This window comes from Onthophagus taurus, chromosome 2, assembly GCF_036711975.1.
Source record: "Onthophagus taurus isolate NC chromosome 2, IU_Otau_3.0, whole genome shotgun sequence".
In the NCBI taxonomy this organism is placed as follows: Eukaryota; Metazoa; Arthropoda; class Insecta; order Coleoptera; family Scarabaeidae; genus Onthophagus; species Onthophagus taurus.
In genome coordinates, this window is record NC_091967.1 from 22,332,234 (window position 1) to 22,356,161 (window position 23,928).

Here is a 23,928-nt window from a genome sequence, read left to right on the forward strand (position 1 = left end):
CGTTTAATTAATAAAAAAATATCAATTATATAAGCATTAAGGATTAAATAGAAACATTTTAAGCAAGTTTCTTGTATATATCTAATCATATTGGAAAATTGTGAAGTTTTGGGAACATAAAATTTTACTAGATGTTGGTTACATTTAAACTGTCAATACGGAAAAAGTGAGGTTATATTTATTGTTTTGATTCGGAATGAACAATTCTGGAAGAACGTTTTTGTTTAGATCGTTTAAGTGGAAATAATGTAAAAGAAAAAACCCAAAATAGTGCTCAAAATATTTGCGTTTATTTCAAACGGTCTTCGCTAATTACTTAAAAAGTGACAGTGACAGTTAGAACGATATGAAGTTGCAGCAAAACTGACGTGGAAGTTACTAAATGTACTAAATCTTGCGCATTGCAACCTTACGTGGCATACAGCTCTTTAACTGTTCGTGTCTTGTGTTTGTGATGAATTTCTTAATATAATTTTCAAGTATTTCGTCTTTTCGGTAAGTAGAAAAAGATAAAGAAAACATTCGTACATCAAATTGCATTATTACTTTTTGGTTTATAAAGAAAATTGGGCAGTGAAAGTCCACTCGAAATAGGTCGTTGTTTTTAAAACAGCATAAAGTAGAAAGTGATTCGTATTTTATTTAATTGACTGATAAGTATTGTTTTATTTATCTATTTTGGATAGTTTTCAACAAAATGAATCCGCAATATATGCCACAGCAGTATGGTGGGCCCCAAAACTTTCAAAATAGGTCACAATCTGCAGTTAGTCCTCAAGGATTTCAAAACGTCCCATTAGGATCACCAAAACCACCTGTAATGGGGCCTTCACCTAATGGGCCCCCTTTACAAGGTGGTCATTCCACATTTCCTCCTTCTAATCAAAACGTACCTATATCTACAAGACCGAATATGCCACCTAATCCAAGTATGGGACAAATTCCACCTGGTCAATTACCACCTGGAATTCCTAAAGCGACTGTTCTACCACAACCAGGTCCTCAATTTTCTTCAGGTAAAAAAATACATTTTTTTGTATAATGTTATTAAATGTTAATTTTAGGGCCACCTTCATTGGGGACATCTTCACCTGGACTTCCACCTTTACCAGGTGCACCACCATCATCAGGAGGATCACAACTTCCTCCCCAAAAAATATTAAATCAGGAACAATCCACTCATCAAAATCAGATGTCTAGCCATCAAAATCAGTTGCCACCCCCAACTAATTCACAGACTCAAAATGGTCCGGCACCAAGTATATTTCCTCCTATAAGTAATCCCTCAATGATTAATCCTCCTCAACCAAACCAATTTAATCAATCTCCAAAACCAAATCCGTCATCTACAGTAAATCCAAATCCGTTTCCACCACAACAATTTGGTCCATTACCGACAAAACCAACCCCAACTGAAATGCAAAGTCAGTTTAATGCACCTCCTAGCGGTCCTCCTGCTATGAGTAGTAGACCTCCTATACTTGATCAACAACTTAATCAGCAATCCCCGAGGCCACCTGGTGGTAATCAATTCCCAAATCAAAACAATTTATCAAATCAGATGCAAAATATGAACATTAGTGGGCCACAATTTGATAATGGTCCTCCACATATACCACCATCTGGAGTTAACCAAAATTTTATGAACGGCTCCCAAGGAAAACAACCTCCAATGCCAAGCGGATATCCACCTATGATGAATCAACAAAGACAACAACCTATAAATTATCCCAGTGGGATAGGAGTTCAGAGGCAACCTCCAATGCCTGGACAACCTCCAATGCCTGGACAACCTCCAATGCATGGACAAACTCCAATGCATGGACAACCACCAATGCATGGACAACCACCAATCCCTGGACAACCACCAATGCCTGGACAACCACCAATGTCTGGACAACCACCAATACCTGGACAACCACCAATGCCTGGACAACCACCGATGCATGGACAACCGCCAATGCATGGACAACCACCAATTCATGGACAACAATCATCAATGATGGGGCCACAGTCACCAATGATGGGACAACCTCCTATGATGGGACAACCTCCTATGATGACACAACCTCCTATGATGGGACAACCTCCTATGATGGGTCAACCTCCTATGATGGGACAACCACCCTTGCCTGGACAGCCACCTATGTCAGGGCAACCCCCAATGCCTGGTATGCAATCACCAAGTGGACCTTATCCCCAGTCAGCTTATGGACAAGCTCAACCACAAAAAAGGTTGGATCCTGATCAAATGCCAAGTCCAGTAAGTTCATAAAATATAACCTGTTAAAAATATCTAAACATTACATAATCATATTAAAAACACATAATCATATTAAAACATTTTTAGATTCAAGTAATGCAGGATGATCAGAAAATGCGATCAGGAATATTTTATACCAATCAAAAAGGATTAGTACCGCCATTAATCACCACAAATTTTGAGGTTCAAGATCAAGGAAACGCAAGTCCAAGATACATCAGATCTACTATGTATAATATTCCAGTAACACAGGTATGTATTCAAAAATTGAAATCTGACATGGTGTGATTACCAGAGCCCGGACAGTTTAGGAAAATTATCCTAAAACGCCTCCCACTCCAGTCTCAATATTCAATCGAAGCGTGCGAAGCTGTCAGATACGTCATACCTTATGTCACGAAATAAATTATAAATTAATTTATTAATTATAAATTTAATAAATCCAAAAATGAATGCGTAATAATTCAGTGCGTATTTTTATATTATTTTTATTAATTTATTAATTAATGTTGCACTGCAAGTGCTTCGCTAAGGTACGCTCATCGCTCTTCGAAATTCAATTTTGAAGAGTAATTTAAAAGATGTCAAAAGCGACAACAACGTACTTACGTCGTTGTCATGGAATTCGTTTCGTGTAGAGGGGCGCACTTTTCCTAAACTGTCCGGGCTCTGGTGATTACCAGCATTGCTCATAAATGATTATATCATTATTAGAATCAGTTTCGATTTATAAAACCTTCATTAGCTGAATCTACAAGTAGTATAGGAGAAAATCACAACACGAGGAATTAAAATAAAAGAAAATACTTAAATGATAAAGCTAGGACAGTTCATTAGACGTTTCTGGGGTTCTGGCCAAAATAAAAATTTCAGATTTCTAGCACATCCGGTAATACCGGAAGTCACCACCTACTTTATTTGTTTAAATGGAACACCCTGTATATTTTTACATATTTGGATTTGTCTGTTTTCAAGGTTTATGAATAACTTTACTTTTCGCTATCTGATTCGGCCGCTCCCGAGTTATTCGAATTTTTCTAGAAAAATCTGCTCCAGGAGACACTTTTTCAAAAAATCTGAGAACACCTGATTTTTGGGATATTAATTTAGAATTCAGAACATGCTTAAGCAACATGATGGAATATGTTTTGGTGCCCAGAACGGCTGTCTAGAACGTTTGGTCACTTTGCTATGGCATGTTAACTTTTTGAAATTTGGAAGTACCATAACTTAATTTTTTTAAATGGTACCCCCTATATTTTATTACTTAGTCGTCTTCGGTGTCTCATTTTACCTCTTTAATATCCTCTAATTTATAAATATTTGTTTTATACGTAACATTAATAGTTTGGGAGATAATTAGGCTTTTTTGGAAAATGCGCGCCTTTTATATCGATATTTAATCTAGTGTGCCATGGAAAACAAGCCTTCTCAATGAGTTCTTGTCAAAGTCTCACTTGTCTATAGACAACTTAAGCCTTGACGTCACAGAAATGGGCGGAGTTTATACTGACTCCAATCATTTTCGTTGCTAACGGTATATCACCATAATATATGCAATTCCATTAGCGTTAAAATAAAATAAGTGATGACATTTCAAATGACATTTTTTGGCGATTTATCTTAGCAACAGTGGTTAGAGTCAGTATAAGCTCCGCCCACATCTGTGACGTCAGACTTAGGCAGTCTATTGCCAATGTACTGTCTCGCTGAGACACCTGTATAACATGAAAGTATGCTAATAAATAAAAATTAAACTAGAACTCCAACAACTCAAGTAAATCGGATAATACGGTTTTACTTACAGCGCTTTAAATACATTTAAAAGCCGAGATGATGGTGTTAAATGTACAAAAATACGTGTTTGGATTTTTCCTTAATAAAACTCTTTAACAAACCATGTATAAAAATGAGTTTGTTAAATAATTGCAATAAAATTGAAACTTGGTGCAACATGTGCATACCAAATTTGTTACATAAAAAATTACTACATTTTATGACAATACTCCAATATATTGTGACAAAGTCATTTGGCCATTATTGATTCCAAAATTTATATAATGTATTTAATGAAAAGAACAAAAAAGCTTTTTTATTTTACCTTTAAATATTAATTTACAATACATTAAGTTCAGTTATAAATTTAATAGAGAAAATGTTAAAACACTTCATGAATATTCTTCTAAAATTGCTTGTGTTGTAAAAAATAAAAAGAATTTCACAATTTGGGTGATATCACCAAAATGGCATTTAAAATTAAATCATCATCATGGTATTTTTTGATAAGTTTTAATTATGATTATATGAATAGATTAATATGCGCCAAACAATTTTTCGTAGTTTATTAAAAATTTTGATTCTATTTAAAATTTATTCATATATTATGGACAGTAGCACCATATTATTGAAACTATAATTCAAACAGTTCTGCAGCGGTAATTGATCCCAAAAAAGTAGTTTATATGTTAATTAATTTAAGGAACAATCGATAAAATAACTTAGTTTTCCAGGTAGGTCACACCTACTATTACAACTAAAACTACGTCGAAAATTATAGACGATGACGAATCTTAAGTTTTTTTGATTGCAATGGAATGAATGTTGCGATTAAAAATTCCATTATAAATTCTTCATTAAGATCTAATTGAGATATCACGATAAAATTAAAAATATTTATTATTTTAAAGCAAATTTAATGTAATTAAAATTTAAATTTCTATTCAATCAATTATAATAATTTATTATTAGTTCTCATTAATATTTCACCTAATAAACGCCACCCACCAACGCCAGGACCACTCTTAGCCTCAGAAACTAATGATATCGGGACTCCTCCAATTTCCAATTTTACAAGTTCAGTCAAAATTTCAAATTCATTTACATCTTGCTGAACACATCTTCATAATTCCGCTTCTCAAAAGATATATGTAGTTGTAAATCATCTGTATACATATGACATTTTGCATGCTTCTGCTGATGTGGAAGTTGGAAGGTGTAAAGCGAAAATAATAGTAGATCTTGAATGTAAGCGGTGTGCAACAGCATAGTATCTTGAATACTCTATTAATTTGTGTTAAAGTAGACAGATAATTGTTAATAATCACGTGTGAGATCTGTTAGTCTAAATGTGATCACAACGTTCTAAAATCAACATTGTCATAAGCATAAATTGGAACCTCATTTTTTGTTGATGCATTTATGGGTTCTACGTAAAATTCTAAGTGTTTTCCATGTGTACACCATAGTCGATATTCAGATGTCTTCGAAAAAATGGCAGTTAAAAAAAAATGTTACTATTTTGGGTAAAAGATAACATGGCTTTATCTTAACATTGCAATTAATAAGGAATAATAATTTTCTATTTAATTAATGTTGAAACTGAAACCCTTTATAGTTTTATACACAACATTTTTGAGATTCATTTACCCGAAATAAAATAGTAACACTACTTTTTAAACTGCCATTTTTTCGAAGGCAGTTGAATATCAACATAGCGTGTGCTACATGAAAAATACTCAGAACATTACGTAGAAACCATAAATTCGACAAAACATGGGAGTTCCTATTTAAAAATGTCATTTTAGGCATGGTATCAATTTTGGGACATTTTGTATTTTAATTTTATCTCAAAAAATGCCCGTTAAAAATTATAATATCCGACCTAGCCTTGTTAGGAAGAATATCCCCCGAATTTTTATCGAATTGATTCCATACTTTATGTACACAGCGTATATTCGACAGCCAATTACTAGATTTGTCATCACTTGGGTTTTTGGGATGTTGATTTTCAATCCCATTTGTTCAGAGGCCGTGTTCACTCTTTGTAACATTGCCTGAGCCTTCTTTATGCAGTCGGACATGAGGACAATGTCGTCTGCAAATTGCAGGTAGCACAAATTTTCCCCATTTATGTTTCCAAGTCGTCCCATTCCATCTGTTTGCACATGTACTGGAGCAAATGTTGTTGCCTTTTTCTATGTTGAAGTTATTAGTATCTTCATGAAGCCTAACACAAGCTGACGTAATCACATATGTGTTTGTTTAACGGTTTATTGTATTCCATCGATTTCTCGATTAGACTTTTAGAGTTTGAAGGTGATCGTTTGTGTCATACCTTGATGGGAACCCGGCTTGCTCTGGCGATTGGTATTGATCGAATTTGGCAGATAGCCTATTGGTAACTATTTTTTAGATTTTAGTTTATATGTATAACAAGCTAATCGGCCTGTAATTTCCTAGGTTGGTCATATCGCCTTTCTTATACATAAAAATAAAAGTTGTACTGTTCCAATGTGGTGATGTTATCCCCCTTGACAAGCACGCGTTGAATAGCAGGTTTAGTGCATGTAGTAGTTCCTTTTATTTTTATAGCGCCAATAACCTTATCTTGCCCAGGGGAATTGTGATTTTTCATTTCAGAGTGCTTTTTCTATTTTCTATGTAGTTGTTTCTTCTTCTGTGTTCTTGTTTTGTTCTTTATATTTATAGTTCTACATAAAAATATTCTGATATTTCTAGAATTTCTTCTTTATTAGTTATTATTTTTCTGTGTTTGTGTCTTAGGGCTGATATTTGTTTATGACCCTGGGAGAGTTTCTGTCTCAATAACTTCAAGCTGCCTTTATTTTCTATGACCAGGTTTTTTTCATATTTATGCTGTAGGAATTACCGCATAAGTTTGGTATTTGTGCTAAGTTTCTTGTCTTTTGGTATTCGTTTTGTCATTCGTTTTTGGTATGACCATCTGGACTGGTCCATGTCCATTTACGTTGGGATTTTTATTAAATAAACAGTTCATCGCAAATAGGTTGTTCAGTTGTAAATAGTATAAAAGTTTGGTTCGTGGCTTGTCAACTATTGATTTTATCTGATTAGTCTTGGTTTTTTCCCAGTTTGGAATTAACCATATCAATATCATAGTTGTATCTGGAATTTAGTCTCAAAGTCAAGTAGATGACTCTGGGGCTTATTGTTTTAATATCTATTATATCTGATATATGTTTCTTGCGAATTATTAATCCTACTCCTCCTTCTGATGCATCGTCGTATCCTTTGAATTGGAATAGGTGCCCTGATTTTAACGTTAATTAATTTTAGGAGCTCTTCTTCAATTTCTAGTTTTTTCTTATAGAATACAGTTCTGGTTTTATAGGAAGCTATACATAAGTTGTGTTGTTGTCTAAGTAGTGAATTTCTGCCTCCATCAAATCCGATAAGGTAGTTCTTTGTAGAAGGGTGGGATTTGCCCGCTTGGGCCCATATCCCTTGTTTTCAAAATTTTCCATTTGTGGGTTATATTCCTCCATGTTTGAATCAATGTTGGTTGAATGGCAATGAAGCATCTAGTTGAATATGGTGAAAATATTTTTGAGTTGTCGATATAGCTTTAATGATGGGACATTTGTGATTATATGTGAAAAATATGTTTATTTTTGATTAGCTGGTGGTCGCGTAGATAAAAACTGATTCTGATATTTTTATTAAAATAAATTTAATAAAATTTAGCAAAGGGTTTATTATTGCTAAATTCACAAAGTTAAATCTTATCAGTTCAATTAAAAAATGTATTGAGTTAGAAATAAGAATTCATAATAAAAATATTTTCATTTTTCATATTAAATATAATCTTAATACAAAATTGATTTCTTTCTTAAACATATTTGATTTTTTAATAAACTCCAATTTTTTTCTGTAAGGATTTAATGAAACAAACTTCAGTACCTTTTGGTTTGGTAATAAGTCCAATGGCAAGAACGGTTGGTCAAGAATTTCCACCCCCAATAGTAAATTTCGGCGAATTAGGTCCGGTACGTTGTACAAGATGTAAAGCATACATGTGTCCTTACATGGTATTTATCGATGCTGGAAGACGGTTTCAATGTTCGTTCTGCAAAGCAACCACAGATGTTCCAACTGAATATTTTCAACATCTCGATCACACCGGACAAAGAACCGATCGATTTGAAAGAGCCGAGCTCGTTCTTGGAACATATGAATTAATCGCAACAGCTGATTATTGTAGAAATAATAAATTACCAAAACCGCCAGCGATTATTTTTGTTATCGATGTTTCTTATAATAATATAAAATCGGGATTGGTTCATATGTTATGCGCTCAAATGAAACAAATTCTTAAAAATTTACCAGTCGATCAAGGTCAAGAAAAAAGCAATGTTCGAGTTGGATTTATAACCTATAATAGCAGCGTACATTTTTATAATATCAAAGGATCTTTAGCTGCCCCACAAATGTTAGTTGTCGGCGATGTTCAAGATATGTTTATGCCGTTATTAGATGGATTTTTATGCACCCCGGAAGAGTCCGAAATCGTTATTGATGCATTAATGGAGCAAATTCCACAAATGTTTGGCGATACCCGAGAAACGGAAACAATTTTATTACCGGCCATTTTGGCGGGATTAGAAGCTTTGAAAGCTTCTGAATGCGCTGGGAAATTGTTGGTTTTCCATTCGACTCTTCCCATTGCTGAGGCTCCAGGTAAATTAAAAAATCGGGATGATAGGAAATTATTAGGCACAGATAAAGAAAGGACCGTTTTGGCACCGCAAAATCAAGCTTATAATCAACTAGGACAAGATTGTGTTGGGGCTGGATGTTCAGTAGATTTGTTCCTGTTTAATAATGCTTACATTGACCTCGCGACTATTGGACAAGTTTCAAGATTAACTGGTGGTGAAATATTCAAGTATACTTATTTCCAAGTTAGTAATTTAATTCTTTATTATTGAATTTTTAATTGTTGGAATAAAAATCGTACTATTCTTATTTTATTTACAGGCTGATATTGATGGTCCACGATTAATAGAAGATATCATAACAGATATAAGCAGACCCATAGCATTTGATGCAATTATGAGAGTGCGCACATCAACAGGTATCAGAGCAACAGACTTTTATGGTCATTTCTTCATGTCAAATACAACAGATATAGAATTAGCAACGATAGGTAAATGAATAAAAAAACTTCATTTTTATTTTTAACTTTTTTTATTATTTATAAATATAGATTGCGATAAAGCAGTAGCAGTTGAAGTAAAACACGATGACAAACTGACAGAAGAAGATGGCGTTTATATTCAAGTTGCTTTATTGTATACTTCATGTTCGGGACAACGAAGGCTCAGAGTTATTAATTTATCATTGAAAACATGTTCCCAAATGGCTGATTTGTATCGATATTGCGAATTGGACACGATTATTAATTTCTTTGGGAAACAGTCTGTTTTCAAATTGTTGGAGCACAATCCGAAAGCCGTCAAAGATAATATCGTTGCAAGAGCTGCGCAAATGTTAGCTAATTATCGAAAGAATTGTGCCAGTCCAAGCGGAGCTGGGCAGCTTATACTACCTGAATGCATGAAATTATTACCCTTATATGTCAATTGTTTACTTAAAAGTGATGCAATGTCTGGAGGTAAGTTATTATTTCTTAACCAAAATGTATTCTTATGTAAAGTTTTTTCCTTTTTATATTAGGTTCAGATATAACATTGGATGATAGATCATTTGTAATGCATATCGTAATGATAATGGATATTCCCACTTCGGTGGCCTACTTTTATCCAAGACTTATTCCGCTTATCGATGTAAAACCAAACGTCGATGGAATCGTGGATATCCCACCACCAATCCGAACAACTCTAGAAAAAGTATCTGATCAAGGAGTTTATATTTTAGAGAATGGTATTCATATGTTTATGTATATCGGATTAGCAGCGAATCCAGAATTTTTACAACAAGTCTTTGGTGTTCCAACTGCCGTTCAAGTAGATGTGGAAACATGCGAATTACCCGTACTGGATAATCCATTATCAATTAGTGTTAGGTCAATCATCGATCAAATTAGGGTGCAAAGACACAGATGTATGAGAGTAAGTAACCAGCAAAATATGATAACTAACACACTCGAATCTATAAACAAATCTAAACATTTCGATATTATTAATTTGAAATCTCAAAAAAATCTTTATCCATTTTATTAATTGACCTTTGAATTACTTCTAAAAATAAATATTTATAAAAGTCACATTGATTAACAAAAAAAATAACTAGGCCACCTATGCAATCAAGATGGTAAATATACAGAGGATGCTAAGGAATCGTTGGAGCTCCTACTGAGTACACACTTTCCTTCCTCAAAAGTCTGCCCCCATGCAGATGCCGACCCTGAAGTAATGGACATAACCCGTCCATCAGGTAGGGTTCGCAGCACAGCTGGGAATATTTTCACACCCAACAGAGTAAGGTGGGCTATCTCGAATTTCAAGCCCCTAAAATCGCCTGGAGGAGACAGGATTCTGCCTATCTTTCTGCAAAAAGGCTTAGAAGACCTTCTCCCAATAACAATATCCCTATATAGAGCTAGCTACAGCTTTAGCTATATACCCACTCTATGGAGGAAAGTAAAGGTGGTCTTCATACCTAAAGGTGGTAGGCGTTCAAACGCGGACCTCACGGCGTACAGACCAATTACAATACCTAAGGAATGGAGTGCTTGTCACAAATCCACTCCACCCTAGCCAACATGCTTACCAGAAAGCAAAATCAACAATTACAACTCTCCATGCTTTGACTAGCACCTTAGAGGAGGCAATTGCAACCAAAGAGATAGCTCTTTGTGCTTTCATAGATATAGAGGGTGCGTTTGATAACACCTCATATGAATCCATAGAGAAGGCTCTAAACGTAAAAGACATACATCCGTCGACAATCAAGTGGTGTATAGCCATGTTGAAAAGTCGGCAGATCACAGCCAGTCTGGGAGGCGAGTCGCTGACTATAAAGGCGCTAAGAGGATGTCCCCAAGGGGGAGTGCTATCACCTCTATTATGGTGCCTGGTAGTTGATGACTTGATGAACACCCTAACTAAAAACGGATTTAAGATACAAGGGTATGCTGATGACCTGGTAGTCACAATCCGAGGTGAATATGATTCAATCATAACTCAGCTAATGCAGAAAGCCCTACTACTCACCAGTACTTGGTGCAGAAGCAATGGGCTCAGCATCAATCTCAATAAAATCGAAATAGTCTCTTTCACTCGGAGAAGGAAGCTACAAATAAAAGCACCCTCCATTGAAAGCTGAACTATTAACCTCAAAACAGAAACTAAATACCTAGGGGTAATACTTGACAGTAAACTAAACTGGAACTCACACTTAGATAAGGTGAGGAAAAAGGCCATCATGGCAAACCAGATCTGCCGCAGGCTCCTAGGAAGGAACTGGGGTCTCAAACCACGAATGGCTCATTGGGCCTACGTAGCAATAATCAGACCCATGGTCGCCTACGCCTCATTGGTTTGGTGGCCAAAAACAAAACATAAGACAGCTCAACAACAGCTGGCACAAATCCAGCGGTTAGCATGTCTTAACATAACGGGTGCAATGGGATCCTGTCCGACGGCTGCTTTGGAAGCCCTACTCGGTCTCACACCGCTCCACTTATATATACAAAAGGAGGCAGCCTTAAGTGCCTTATCACTGAAAACAGTTTCTTCACTCAAGTTTATGCAGGGTAACCTCAGAGGACACCTCGAGATCCTCAAGGACCCATGTCTAAATCACATGATTGAAATTAAAACGGACCTCATACCGACGGAATACAATTTCAACCAACCGTATAAGGTCATATTTAGTAGCAGGGATGATTGGGCGAAGGGAGGACCTCAACTAAAAAGACGAGCCGTAGCCTGGTACACCGATGCTTCAAAGACAGTAAGATCAGGAGTAGGCATGGGCATCAGTGGACCAAATAGCCATATCAAATTGCCCCTCAGCTCAGATTTAACAGTTTTCCAAGCAGAAGTTCTTGCTATAAACTTCTGCACCGCTTTGAACCTACAGAAGAGACAAAAAGGTGCATCCACAAACATTTTCACAGACAGTCGGGCCGCCTTAAAGGCAATTCAGGCCTACACGTGTGGCTCCGCACTGATCAGTGAGTGTACCAACAACCTGAGAGAACTCGCTAGGGGCAATGATGTTACCATATGGTGGGTTCCAGGTCACAGCAACATTGAGGGCAATGAGAAGCCCGACAAGCTGGCCAAAGAGGCAGCAAACACGCCCTTCATTGGACCCCAACCTGGATGTGGACTACAAAAAAGCCACCTAAAACAAATAATCAACAACTGGGAGGCTTCAAAGATAGCCTTACGCTGGAAAGAACTTCCAGGTCACAGACAAGCGAAGAGTATGATAACTCCGTCGCAAAACAAAACCAAAGAAACCTCTTTGGTTTTGTTAAAAACCAAAGAGATAAAACCTTATGCCTCAGCGAAGGGGATCTAAGAACGCTCTCAGGCTACCTGACCGGCCATGTGCCCCTAAAATACCACCTCTTCCATCAAACTTGTCGACTATGCAACGACGAGTCAGAAACTGCTGAACATATACTGTGCAATTGCGTCACCAGAGGCCGTCTAAGGCACAACGTCTTCGGTAAAACTCCCCTGTTACCTACCGACATAAAGGTTCAAGACCTCAAGACAATACTAAGGTTCATTAAGGACCTACATTTGCCCTAAACCTTTGGAGACCTAAAGTTACAATAGATCTTATAGGTTGCGGTAATGAGAGGGGCCGCTCTCCTCAGCCCAGCAGCAATAATAATAATAATAACAAGAAAAATTGAAATTGTACAAAAATAACTTTTGTTAAATACTTTTCAAATTAGAAACATTTGAATGATACTTGTTATACAAGGTTAAACAATGGAAAGAGAGTGACTAAATTTTAACCCAACCTATTAGAAACCAAATTAAGACCATAATTTACCAAAAACAGTATATCATATAAATCAGTTAACTTAATCGTCGAAAATTGCAAAATTTTAAAAAATTGTCAAATATTTCAAAAATTTATTTCTCAAAAACTGAGTGATTTTCAAAACGGCTTATTGCATTAAAAACAGGATACTTTAATTAATAATCGAAAGTGATAACAGTAACAGTTCTGTTAGTAATGAATGTGATGATGAATTACAAGCGAAGAGAAGGAACTAGACGAAACTGCAACAAGAAAGTTTATATATCGCATTGGGATTGTTTCAATGAGGTTGCTAAAGATAAACCTGATATAAATAAAGTTGTATTCCATGAAAAAAGTCCTATTGGGGTTGAACTTGATTATTATCTGCAGTGTCTAACACTTAAAGGAGATACTAATTCCTGTGAATGGTGGAGTACTACAGTCGGAAACAAACTTAATGATGATAGGTCGGCTCCTTATCGATCCCTTATCAAAACGACCCAGCCTATGACATCTATCGATGATGGACATCGTTGGAATCAAATCAGGAATCCTCAATTTCGAAAAAGTTTACAGCACATTAGCTTCTATTTCCAAATTATCAACCCGTTTATCATGATCCACCAAAACTCGTGAAATTCTCTTCAAATTGGCATATATCTCCGTTTGAAAAGCAGTGAAATCCCTTTTAATGGACTCAATAGTTACAACAGCTTCTGATTTAACTTCGTCTTTGTAGGCTTATTAAGATTACAGATGATATTAGGTATGCTTGCGACAAGCGTTGTGTTACCATCCTTGTATTAGTTGATTTCAGCAAGGCGTTCGATTCGGTTGATCACGATCTTTTGTTGGCGTCACTAGCTGCCCTTGGATTTACCTCTTCATGTTTATCTTGGTTTTAATCTTACTTTTCCTGTCGCTCCTTGTGTGTGCGTACTGATTCTGCGCTCTCGTCTGCTTGTGATATTAAATGTGGTGTACCCCAGGGTAGTGTGTTGGGTCCGTTGCTCTTTTCGATTTTTATTAATGCCGTCACCCACTGTATTTCTTGTAATTATCATGTGTATGCTGATGACCTCCAAATTTACACTACGACAACTATTGATGATTTTCCAGAAGCAATTGCACGTCTTAATCATGACCTTTCCAATATTTTGGATTGGTCCAAACGTTATGGCCTTAAATTAAATACTGCTAAAACTCAAGCAATTGCGTTTGGCAGTCGACCTTTACTGACAAAGCTGAATAATTTTTCATCCATTCACTTAATGCTTGACGGAGACATTATTCAGCTGTCAGACACGGTTAGAAACCTTGGGGTGGTTATGGATTCTACAATGTCCTGGAAACCTCAAATTCAATCCGTCTGCAGAAAGGTCTATCATTGTTTCCACTCACTGAAAAGTCTCCGTTGCTTCCTTCCTCCCATGATCCGTCGTAATCTTTGTTTTTCCCTGATTTTCCCACATATTGATTATGCTGACACGGCATATCCTGATCTTTCGGTAACACTACGAAACGAACTGCAAAGACTTCAAAACAACTGCATACGGTATATCTTTTATCTCGAGAGATCTCAACACATAACCCCATACCGTAATTATTTGCAGATATTAAGCTGTCAGAACCGAGATCGTTTCGTATATTAACTATGTTATATACTGTTCTTCACAATCAAACCCCAAGGTATTTGTATTGTATATTTCAACGCTTGTCGTCGCATGGTTTACCTACTAGATCTCAGTTAGATTCTGTGCTTATGTTCCCGACCCATAGTACCGAGATTTACCATAAATCGTTTGCTGTGCAGGCAGTAACCCTTTGGAATAGTCTGCCTACTGAGATCCGTAATATTCCTCACCTTGTAACATTTAAAAACCACCTAAAACGTCATTTATTGGCTCTCCAAGTATCTTCCTGAAAACTTTTTCTTCTCCCTTTTCTTCTCTTCTCTTCTTCTTTTATTCCAGCAACTATCATTATGCACCGTTCTTGGTGACCATAAGTTTAGCATAGCAGCTTGCCGTTCATTTATTGTTTTTCTATATAACTTAGTATACTGCTGATTGATTGGGTTGTTTGGAAAATATCGCTTACGCGATAAATCGACCCTTTTGCTCGTATTTATGTATTAAGTTAAATGTATACATTTTCTTTAATTTGTATTTTTTGTTTCTTATTATGGCAATAAAAGTTGACTATTAGGTAGTACCAACACCAATCACTGATTAACAGTCAAATTTACATCAAAATCGAACGACTAATTTCACGAAAAGAACACGTGCGCTCAACTCGATATCTCAACTCGAACCGATAAACAATATTGAACAATATACAGGGTTATTATAAATGATGGACCCATTTTTAACCCGTTTTTATTACAAAAAAACTTTGAAACTTCCTCTTTCCATTGGTATAAAGATTGTTCATTTTGGATCTGTACTTTAATAAATATTCGTCTTTACAAATGGGTCCATCATTTATAATAACCCTGTATATTGAATAATTTTTCAATGTTTGGAAGTCTCTGTAAACACTAGATGTTTTTTTTTAACTTTTTGTTTAGTTTTAAGGTGTCATGTTGGTTCTTTAGATGTTTCATCTTTGCGCATTCTTGTCTCAACCATTTATTCTTTGCTGCACGGATTTTCGATCTGATTGTTCTTTGTGTGTTCCTGTATCGGGTGTCGTCTTTGTTTTTATAAGATTTTCGTTCGTTCATTAGCTCTAGTATCTTAAATGTTATCCAACTTTGTTTTTTATTTGTTATTCTGTAACCCAGTTTATTTTTTGTTATGTTGGCTACAGCATGAGATATTATAACCCACGAGTTCGTTAGATCCTCTCCGCTAGTTGACGCAATGTTCTTTATCGGCGTGACCTCCTTGCGGATTGCGTTCCTTATTGCATAGCCTTGAAGCTATATGCTAAATAAATAAATAACTTGGCTCACCCTTGAAACTTCGGTTCTTCATGCAAACAAACAAATCGAATAACGGGAGATGTCGTTTTTACCCAAGAAGAATTGATAAAGAGTAGAGTATCCCTCAATGTAACCCTTAATAATCTCTTTACATTATTAGGATAAATATGTCAAGAATTAAATATTTTTGTTATAAATCCGCGTACTTCATTATAGAAAAACTTGTACTATATAACACATTTATTAAGTATTTCAGATTTTTTAATGAAGTTTTTTTTTTCTAGTTAACTTTGTTACGTCAAAGAGAAAAGCTGGAACCTGTTTTCAAACACTTCTTGGTTGAAGATCGTGGCGCTGACGGTTCGGCGAGTTACGTTGATTTCTTGTGTCACATGCACAAAGAAATACGAACCCTCCTCAGCTAGCATCTTAATGGGCGTATATTTTAAATAATAATTATTAAAAAAGGCAACGTTTACATTCTGTGTATTTCTCAATGTATTTTTTTTATTTTATTTTCTATCCGCCACGTATATTATTAATTTTGCCCCCTCCATTTGTCGTCTCAGTTGGAAAGCAAGAATAAAATCGACCGCCATCTTCTGTTGAAACGTTAAACAATTTAGGTCGTAGTAGTCTCTAAGGTTATTGTTATACGACCCCCCTAGAAGAAGAAAAATATGAAGAAAAGAAAGGTTTTTTGTTTATAAATTGGTATGATTATGTTAAAAACTAAAAGTTACTCCTTTATAATCATATTATAATTAAATAACTTTGTATCGATTTTTATTGGTGCCCTCACTGAATGGTTATGTATAAAAAGTAACATTAAATTAGGTTTATAATATATATTTTTTTTGTTTTTAATAAACATACACGATAATTGGATGAATTGTTTTTATTACAAGATCCGTTCCTCTAACTCATTTTCCATTATGATGTTAATATCGTTTAAAGATGAGGTATCTTTGTATTTTGGTGGCAACCTAATACCTCGTCTCAGTTCAGTAGAGTATTCTGGTAAGTACCTAACAACTAATTAACTTAATACTTTATGAAGTGAACAAATTTTATGAAGGAAAATTAAAAATCAATAGAAATGTTTGCATCAAAAACGGCAATCTAAATTATTTTATATGTACTTTTTGTATACAAAATAAAATTTGTTAAATTATGGATCAATGTCGATTTTTACGTATGGGGTCACAGTAGACGCAGCAGTTCTAGGCGTCGCGACGCTCAGATGCAACGTCGGGGCACCTGTTATTGGAACGTTTCAGGCGCATGTTCGGAACTCCGGGTAGATCACAGGTACGGACGCCAAAACGCGCCAAATACTGACAGTACGACGTCAGGCGTCGTCGGTATTCGCAGACGCCGTCGAATTTCCGCGAATTTAAAATTTTCCGAGGACTAACACGTACAAGAATAAAATTTTGTCTTCAATTCAAAGTATTCCTTGATAAAATTTGACACTAACGGGCGGTTAATTTATGTAATTAAATAAAGTTGATAAAAATTTGGTTTCTAAAAATTTTTAATTTTCCAATTTTGTTGTTTTTAAGAAAATTATATTACATCATCGCAAAGTATAGATAGATTGGAACTATTTTCTGTGTGCCACCACCAGCTACTATAAACGGGGACATCACAAATTTACTGAATAGTTTTAAATAGACTCAACTGGTGTTGACTTTTTGAAATATTTCAAACGATTTTGCATCAGTTTTTTCCCTTTTTTTAACATCTCATTCTCAACTCAACAACAAAAATAGTTCCACAATCTCATAATTAGTGATGATACTGTGATAATAATGTGAAAGTTTCTTTTTGGTGGTGTTGTTTTGGTTGTTTATTAAGTGTTGTTATTGAAAAAGAAACTTTCCGATTTTCATTACCAGCGATGGTTCCTCGAATAATGGAAATATTGATGATGTTTCACCTCCTCTTACCGGTAGTTTTTGGTGCCATGCGAAATACAGGTAGGTCATATGATTCCCTACTTACTTTTTTTGAACTGTTTTATTTTCTTTCTGAAGCAGGGCAGACGACTTTTCCCATGTCGCTTGTCGCGACAACTTTTTTTACTCGTTCACTCCCTTTCCCATTTCCTCCTCGGGTTATGAGGAAGTTAAATATTTATTGTGCTTCGCAATAGGAAACCCGCGAGACTCGGAAAACGTTTCGTTGCATACAGAAAAAGATGTCTTATTGAATGTACCAATGTAAAAAAAATGTTACATCAAATATTGATAAGAATTTGAAATATTTATTATCGAATACATACATATTAATAAAGTTGTACTTGGAGTAAATTGAATACGATTTTTCAAATCGACTTCTTTGAAGATTTGACTATTAAATTTGTTCTATAAATCAATTCTAACCATCATAAAATAAAACTCGCAGAAACATATCCTCCTATATTGGTAAACTCCAAAATTAACGTAACCTATTTATACAATTACTCGTGTGTCGTTGTACATGTGATTCGATAAACATTTAAATTGAACGGGTTTTGGCTGCACGGCCCATTTGCGAAACAATTTGTTATCGACTACATTTTAACGATAAATTGAGTTAACCAGAACCGGGGATGCCGAGTGTGTTTGACCGGCAACGTGTTCGCATAATTAAATTAATATCAAATTGTGTGTGGATTCAATTTGCAAAAGTGGTCATCCAACGACAAGAGGGGTCGTATATACATTTTTTTTAAACACGACCTCTTCAAATCGTTTGTAAATCGAGGACCATTCAAATTCAGTATACAACATCAAATACCGTCAAATTCGTTAAATAAACAAGTGGTTCGCTTATTAAAGTGTGAAAATAAATTTATTAAGAATAAAAGCGTGTTGTACATAATTTTATTAAAATTATTTATTGATTTGAATTTAAAATGAGTGAAATTAGTTCGATTAAAATCGTTTAATACTGAAAAAGATAATTTTGAAAATTAATTTAATTATCGTAAGTTAAATGTGTCAAAATGTTTGTTGTTGGATAACAAAGAATACAAAAGCAGAAGTAAACATTGTAACGAAATTATATTGTTAAATTAATTTGTAAAATACATATTAACAAAAATGTAAATTAATAACTGAAATATTTGTGTATGTAATAACACTAATAACACATTGGACACAACAATTAATAATTAAATTCATTTCTTCTGAAATCGATTATCAGCTACCATTTTCGACCCTATTTTATAAAAGTAGTAGGGGAAATAATATGTTTCATGAAAGAGTTTAGAAATGAATCAAAAGGTGTGGAAAAATGGTGTGACCCAATATAGTTTCTCCCCCAGTTACATTTATCATTGAAAATTTTTGTTGTCCTTTTATTAACTTTTATTGAACCTATTCCAACTATAGTTAGCCCGAGAAGATTGGTCTTAGATTTACCACGAAAATGATCCTAACTATAAATTTAACATGTTCCTTAACATCTTCATGCATCAGTTTGAAGCTTGTTTCTCTTACAAGGTTTATAAACTCAAGCGAAACACGGTTTCGAACGATCTGGTTTTAACACAAATAAAAAATACCCTTACCTTGATTCAAGAAATCTATCATTGAACCAATAATGAAGAGTTCAAAACTGTATACAATAGTTACAAAAATTTTTATTTGAAACAATCCCAAAAAAGAAAAGCTGTAAATATAATAAAACTAAAACAACATGGAATATAATAAACTCGGACACTGGGCGGAAAAGACATTTGATGTTAACCCCAACTAGTTTAACTCCTAACTCCTTTAACGAGTTCTTCACAAATATTCCTAAAGATTTTATAAGCACTCTGACATTTACTCAAACTCAACCTGTATATTATCTATGTAAAATTCCGAAAAAACATCTCATTCTTCTTTTTTCCTACAAATCTAGATGAAGTAGCAACCATAATAAAATCATTCCAAGACAAACATCTTTTGAAAGAAACCGTAAACATCATAAAAGATCCAATTTCTGATATTATAAATTGCTCAATTAGAGAGGGTGTGTTTCCCAATGGATTAAAACTTTCCAAAATTATACGAATATTGAAAAAGGGTGGTCCCGAGAATATTAATAACTACAGACCTATTGCTATTCTACCAGGCTTTTTCGAAAAAATCATGGCACTCCGAATAATAAACTTTTTTGATAAGAATAAATATTTCACTGAGGAACAATATGGGTTTAGGAAAGCTAAATCAACGGTAAATGCCCTTCAGAGACAGATTGAATGGATTTATGATCGTTTCGAAAGTGAGGAAAACTATCTAACACACTTGCATGATCTTTCAAAAGCATTTGATTGTATGGACCATGAGATTTTCTGAGCAAGATGGAATATTATGGTTTTACAACTAGTCGAATTCATTACGAGTTCCAAGGAGGAAAGGTGTAATATTTGGGTGTTGTTCAAGACAGTCTTCTTACTTGGTACGAGCACGTAGAATTACTTGGTAACAGATACAGTCGTTAATTATATGCGATTAGAAGGGTGCGACAATTTCTGGCAATTCATGGGAATTAAAAAGAAAGAGGCCTTACTAAATAACATTGAAGATGTATATATGTATAACGCCAGACACTACCAGTTACTGCGTATTCCAAAAAGTAGATTTTACTGTAACACACTAATACTAGTACTACTATTTAAAAAAAAAACAAAAATCTTCTTAAGAAGTACACCTTCTATAGTATCCCAGAATATTTGGAGTCGTCAATTCTGGATGAATACAAAAATTTAAATGTATCTACCTGTTATTACTATGCTACTTTTTCCTTTGACGTATTTAAGAAATTAATTAATTCTGTAGTTACCTTCTTAGAATGAATAATATACTTTACTTTACTCTACTATTGCTAGCTCTACTATTGCGGACTTGCTACACAAAATGACACTTCGTTTTTGCCCATATACCTTTGTCTCAAAATTATAATATCATTATATTTTGCAATATTCATCGGCAGTGAATTGTTATCTACTGGTTGTCTACTCCCATTATGTTAACATGTAATGGCGTTAACAATGTTACACTACATTCAATAATTCCATGCTATGCTATGCTCCTATTTCTGGTTGTTCCTTACCTTTCATCCGGCAAAGATATTTAAAATAAAAAACGTAATCTCTGCACTTTTGGTGTGTAATAGACAAGGCATCAAGCAAAAATAACCACGTCTTTATAGACAGATTGAAAATAACTTCATGTCTCAATCAACTAAAAATAGAGATTAAAGTTTCTGCAAATATTGGTTAGATGATACAGTTTCTTATTAGTTTAATTGATTCAAGCGGTGAAGATCAACCTGCGGTTGAATCTGATCACCAAAAAGGATCAAACCATTAACTATTGTTCATAACTCATAACTATGAATTTGCTAAAGGTAAAATTATCTAGAGACAACACATGCTTTTAATGGGCTTTAGGTAGCATGTTCCGAATATGTACCAACTATACTAAGGTGCCTATAATCAGGCCAAAACCACCATAATTTATCTATTCTCCACTATACTACCATACCATTACTATGCTCAGTAATGTAAGGAAATATGAAATAACGGCCTCGCTTATAATGTGATGTTTAGTTTTTACACTTTTAAGATTTACAACGTGCAGAATACAGCCGAGGTCACTCGGGACCGAAGCGCTATAATTAAGACCATCAAGAATTATAATATTCAGAAGATATTAAGTAACGGCTTCGATCACAGCATTTAAGCCGAGATCGTTGCCGCTGATTAGCTATAATTGAGACTTTCAACACTTATAAGTAGCTTTATAAGTCTCGCTAGCTTATAGCTTCTGCTAGCTTTAATTGAACCTACCAGACATATAACGTAACCATACTACATCAAGTAATGGCTTCCATTGCAAGGCTTAAAGTCGAAGTCATTTGCTACCGAGGCGTTACAATTGAGACCATCCAACTTTAGATGTCAAGTAACGAGACCTCGATTATAGTGATTATACCAAGGTCTTCAATAAAAGCGAGGACCCTTAATATTTATAATATTTAGAAGATAAATCAGTTAATATACATAAGTTATCACATATGTCCTCAATGTCTATCTCTATGCCACTAGAAATAAATATAATTATTGAAATGTAATGATAATTATTGCCTATTTATCAAATTCACGAAATATTTTACAACATTTCTTCACATTGCAAACGATATTTATTTGTGTGCTAATTTGAATCGCAAACACGATAAATTGCAAATGTGATTATTTGTGTTTTCTGTGTTTTTGAAGTAGCAACTTTTTTTTGAACTAAAACATTTTTTAATCATATTTTAATCAGTTGTGTAGATATAAAACTTCCTTGTTTAAGTAAAACCGTATAATCTTGCTTTGTACGTTCCTTTTGCTTAAATTATACAAACTATATTATGACTTATTTTAATTTTTGATTTAATAATCTTATAATTTTTCAATGCATGAATACCTTGTGCTTCATAATTAAGTATATCTCTTTTCTTTTACATTTCTCAATAATGATGTTAAGAGTTTTCAAAAAAGAAATTTTTCGCTCATTTTTCACAATGTTTACGTATTTCAGAGTGGGAATTTCACTGGTCTTTCTTCCTCGCATTTCTTTTAATAAGCCCGAACGTAAGATTGCAAGATTTGCAAGTCGTAAAACTATTTCCAGCTTTTGGGAAACGATGCACGATATTGGAAAACTAGTCCAGTTTTTGCCAAAACATCCAAGTATTGCATAAAGACTTGATTTTTATTTTGAAACTTATAGTTGTTTACAAAGACAAATAGATTTTTTTACTTTTGAATTCATTATTACTCATTGGGTTTTTGTTATTGTTTTAGAATATACGTGAAAGTGGTGTGTTTACAACTTCTCTAATGACATTCCAAAGTTATATACTAAGAGTATCTACTGAGGGCACTTGCAGAAGTACTTCAGTTGATTCGTTTGAGATCTCCCTTTGATCCCATGAAATCCTCTATGTCAGCAATAATTCTCTGTCTCATTTTAGTGTCCCGAGTGAACTTGTCACACATCAGGCAAGTGTTAGAACTTGGATGACCAAATGTGATATTAAAGTTTCCATGGAAATAACATTGGTAAAAATGAAGAAGCAGTGTTTTTACTTAAATCTGTAGGTAAATATGGTCGGTTCATGTTGTCCGCTCTGCTGTAATAAGACGTTTGGTGGAAAAAGTCTTTGTGGGATTATGAATCTTTTGACGCAGTTCATCAGTGATCTTGTTTATTTGGCTATGTTCTCTTCTGCCATCTTTAGAACTGACGAGAGAGCTGTTTTAAAATCAGTTCAAAACGTTTCATCGAAAGCCTATGAAGTAATGTCCCAGTTCATGAAGTAAAACCCTATTCTACATATTTTGAGTCATGGTCCAAACTGGTCCAAAGTTAACTGTCATACAGTATACAAGGTAACCTATTCACTAGCGTTTGGAGTGTAAGGTTTATCGAATCTAATTTCAAACCATTATTCTCTTGAAAAATAAATAGTTCAAAATTTTGACAATTTTCTGTCCACAAATTATTAATCGTGTTGGGGTGGTTTCTTTAGAAGCATCGTGATTGTCTTTAGGTTGGAGAATTGTAGGAGTACATTATCATCATTATCACTGTCGTTACAATTCTCGTTGAAAATCTTGTCAGGTTCTGAGTCACTTAGATTAGCGTAGTACTCAAGTTGATTTTCAGTAAGTGATCTTTTTGATCCATATTGGAGTTTACACATTTTTTATTTCATTGAGCGGTTATGAAAACTTCTCCCGTCTTCAATTGAACCAAAGAGGCGACTCCAGCAAGGAGTTCAGTCTCAATGGCCTCTTTTTTTCAATTTTCCGTCCTAGTGAATGACATGGAACTTTGCTCAGCTCTTCTAAGAGCACTATGGTTATAATGCAATAACAATAATTCTGATGATCTTCAATATTTTTATAATTATGATGTTTAAGTTAATTAAACTGTTA

At 34.6% G+C, this 23,928-nt stretch overlaps 2 protein-coding genes across 8 annotated transcripts in view; both read left to right on the plus strand.

The window, feature by feature from the left end:
• Positions 1-339: 339 nt before the first annotated feature.
• On the plus strand, positions 340-16,850 carry LOC111413396 (Secretory 24CD). Its single transcript, XM_023044354.2, has 9 exons — positions 340-495; positions 687-1,016; positions 1,065-2,263; positions 2,351-2,515; positions 7,960-8,985; positions 9,062-9,230; positions 9,291-9,698; positions 9,761-10,155; positions 16,247-16,850. The coding sequence occupies exons 2-9, from the start codon at positions 698-700 to the stop codon at positions 16,385-16,387; spliced, it is 3,822 nt and encodes a 1,273-aa protein (XP_022900122.2). The 5' UTR covers positions 340-495; positions 687-697; the 3' UTR covers positions 16,388-16,850.
• A 447-nt stretch (positions 16,851-17,297) lies between these two features.
• Positions 17,298-23,928, plus strand: part of LOC111413372 (neuromusculin) — a 408,692-nt gene continuing 402,061 nt past the window's right edge. For 3 of the 7 annotated variants that reach the window (XM_023044314.2, XM_023044316.2, XM_023044315.2), the window contains exon 1: positions 17,298-17,944. In XM_023044314.2, coding sequence (XP_022900082.2) covers positions 17,866-17,944 — 79 coding nt within the window. In that variant the 5' untranslated portion in view covers positions 17,298-17,865. The remainder of the gene's footprint in view (positions 17,945-23,928) is intronic. The other 4 variants (XM_023044322.2, XM_023044321.2, XM_023044319.2 and 1 more) reach the window with 3 other exon arrangements.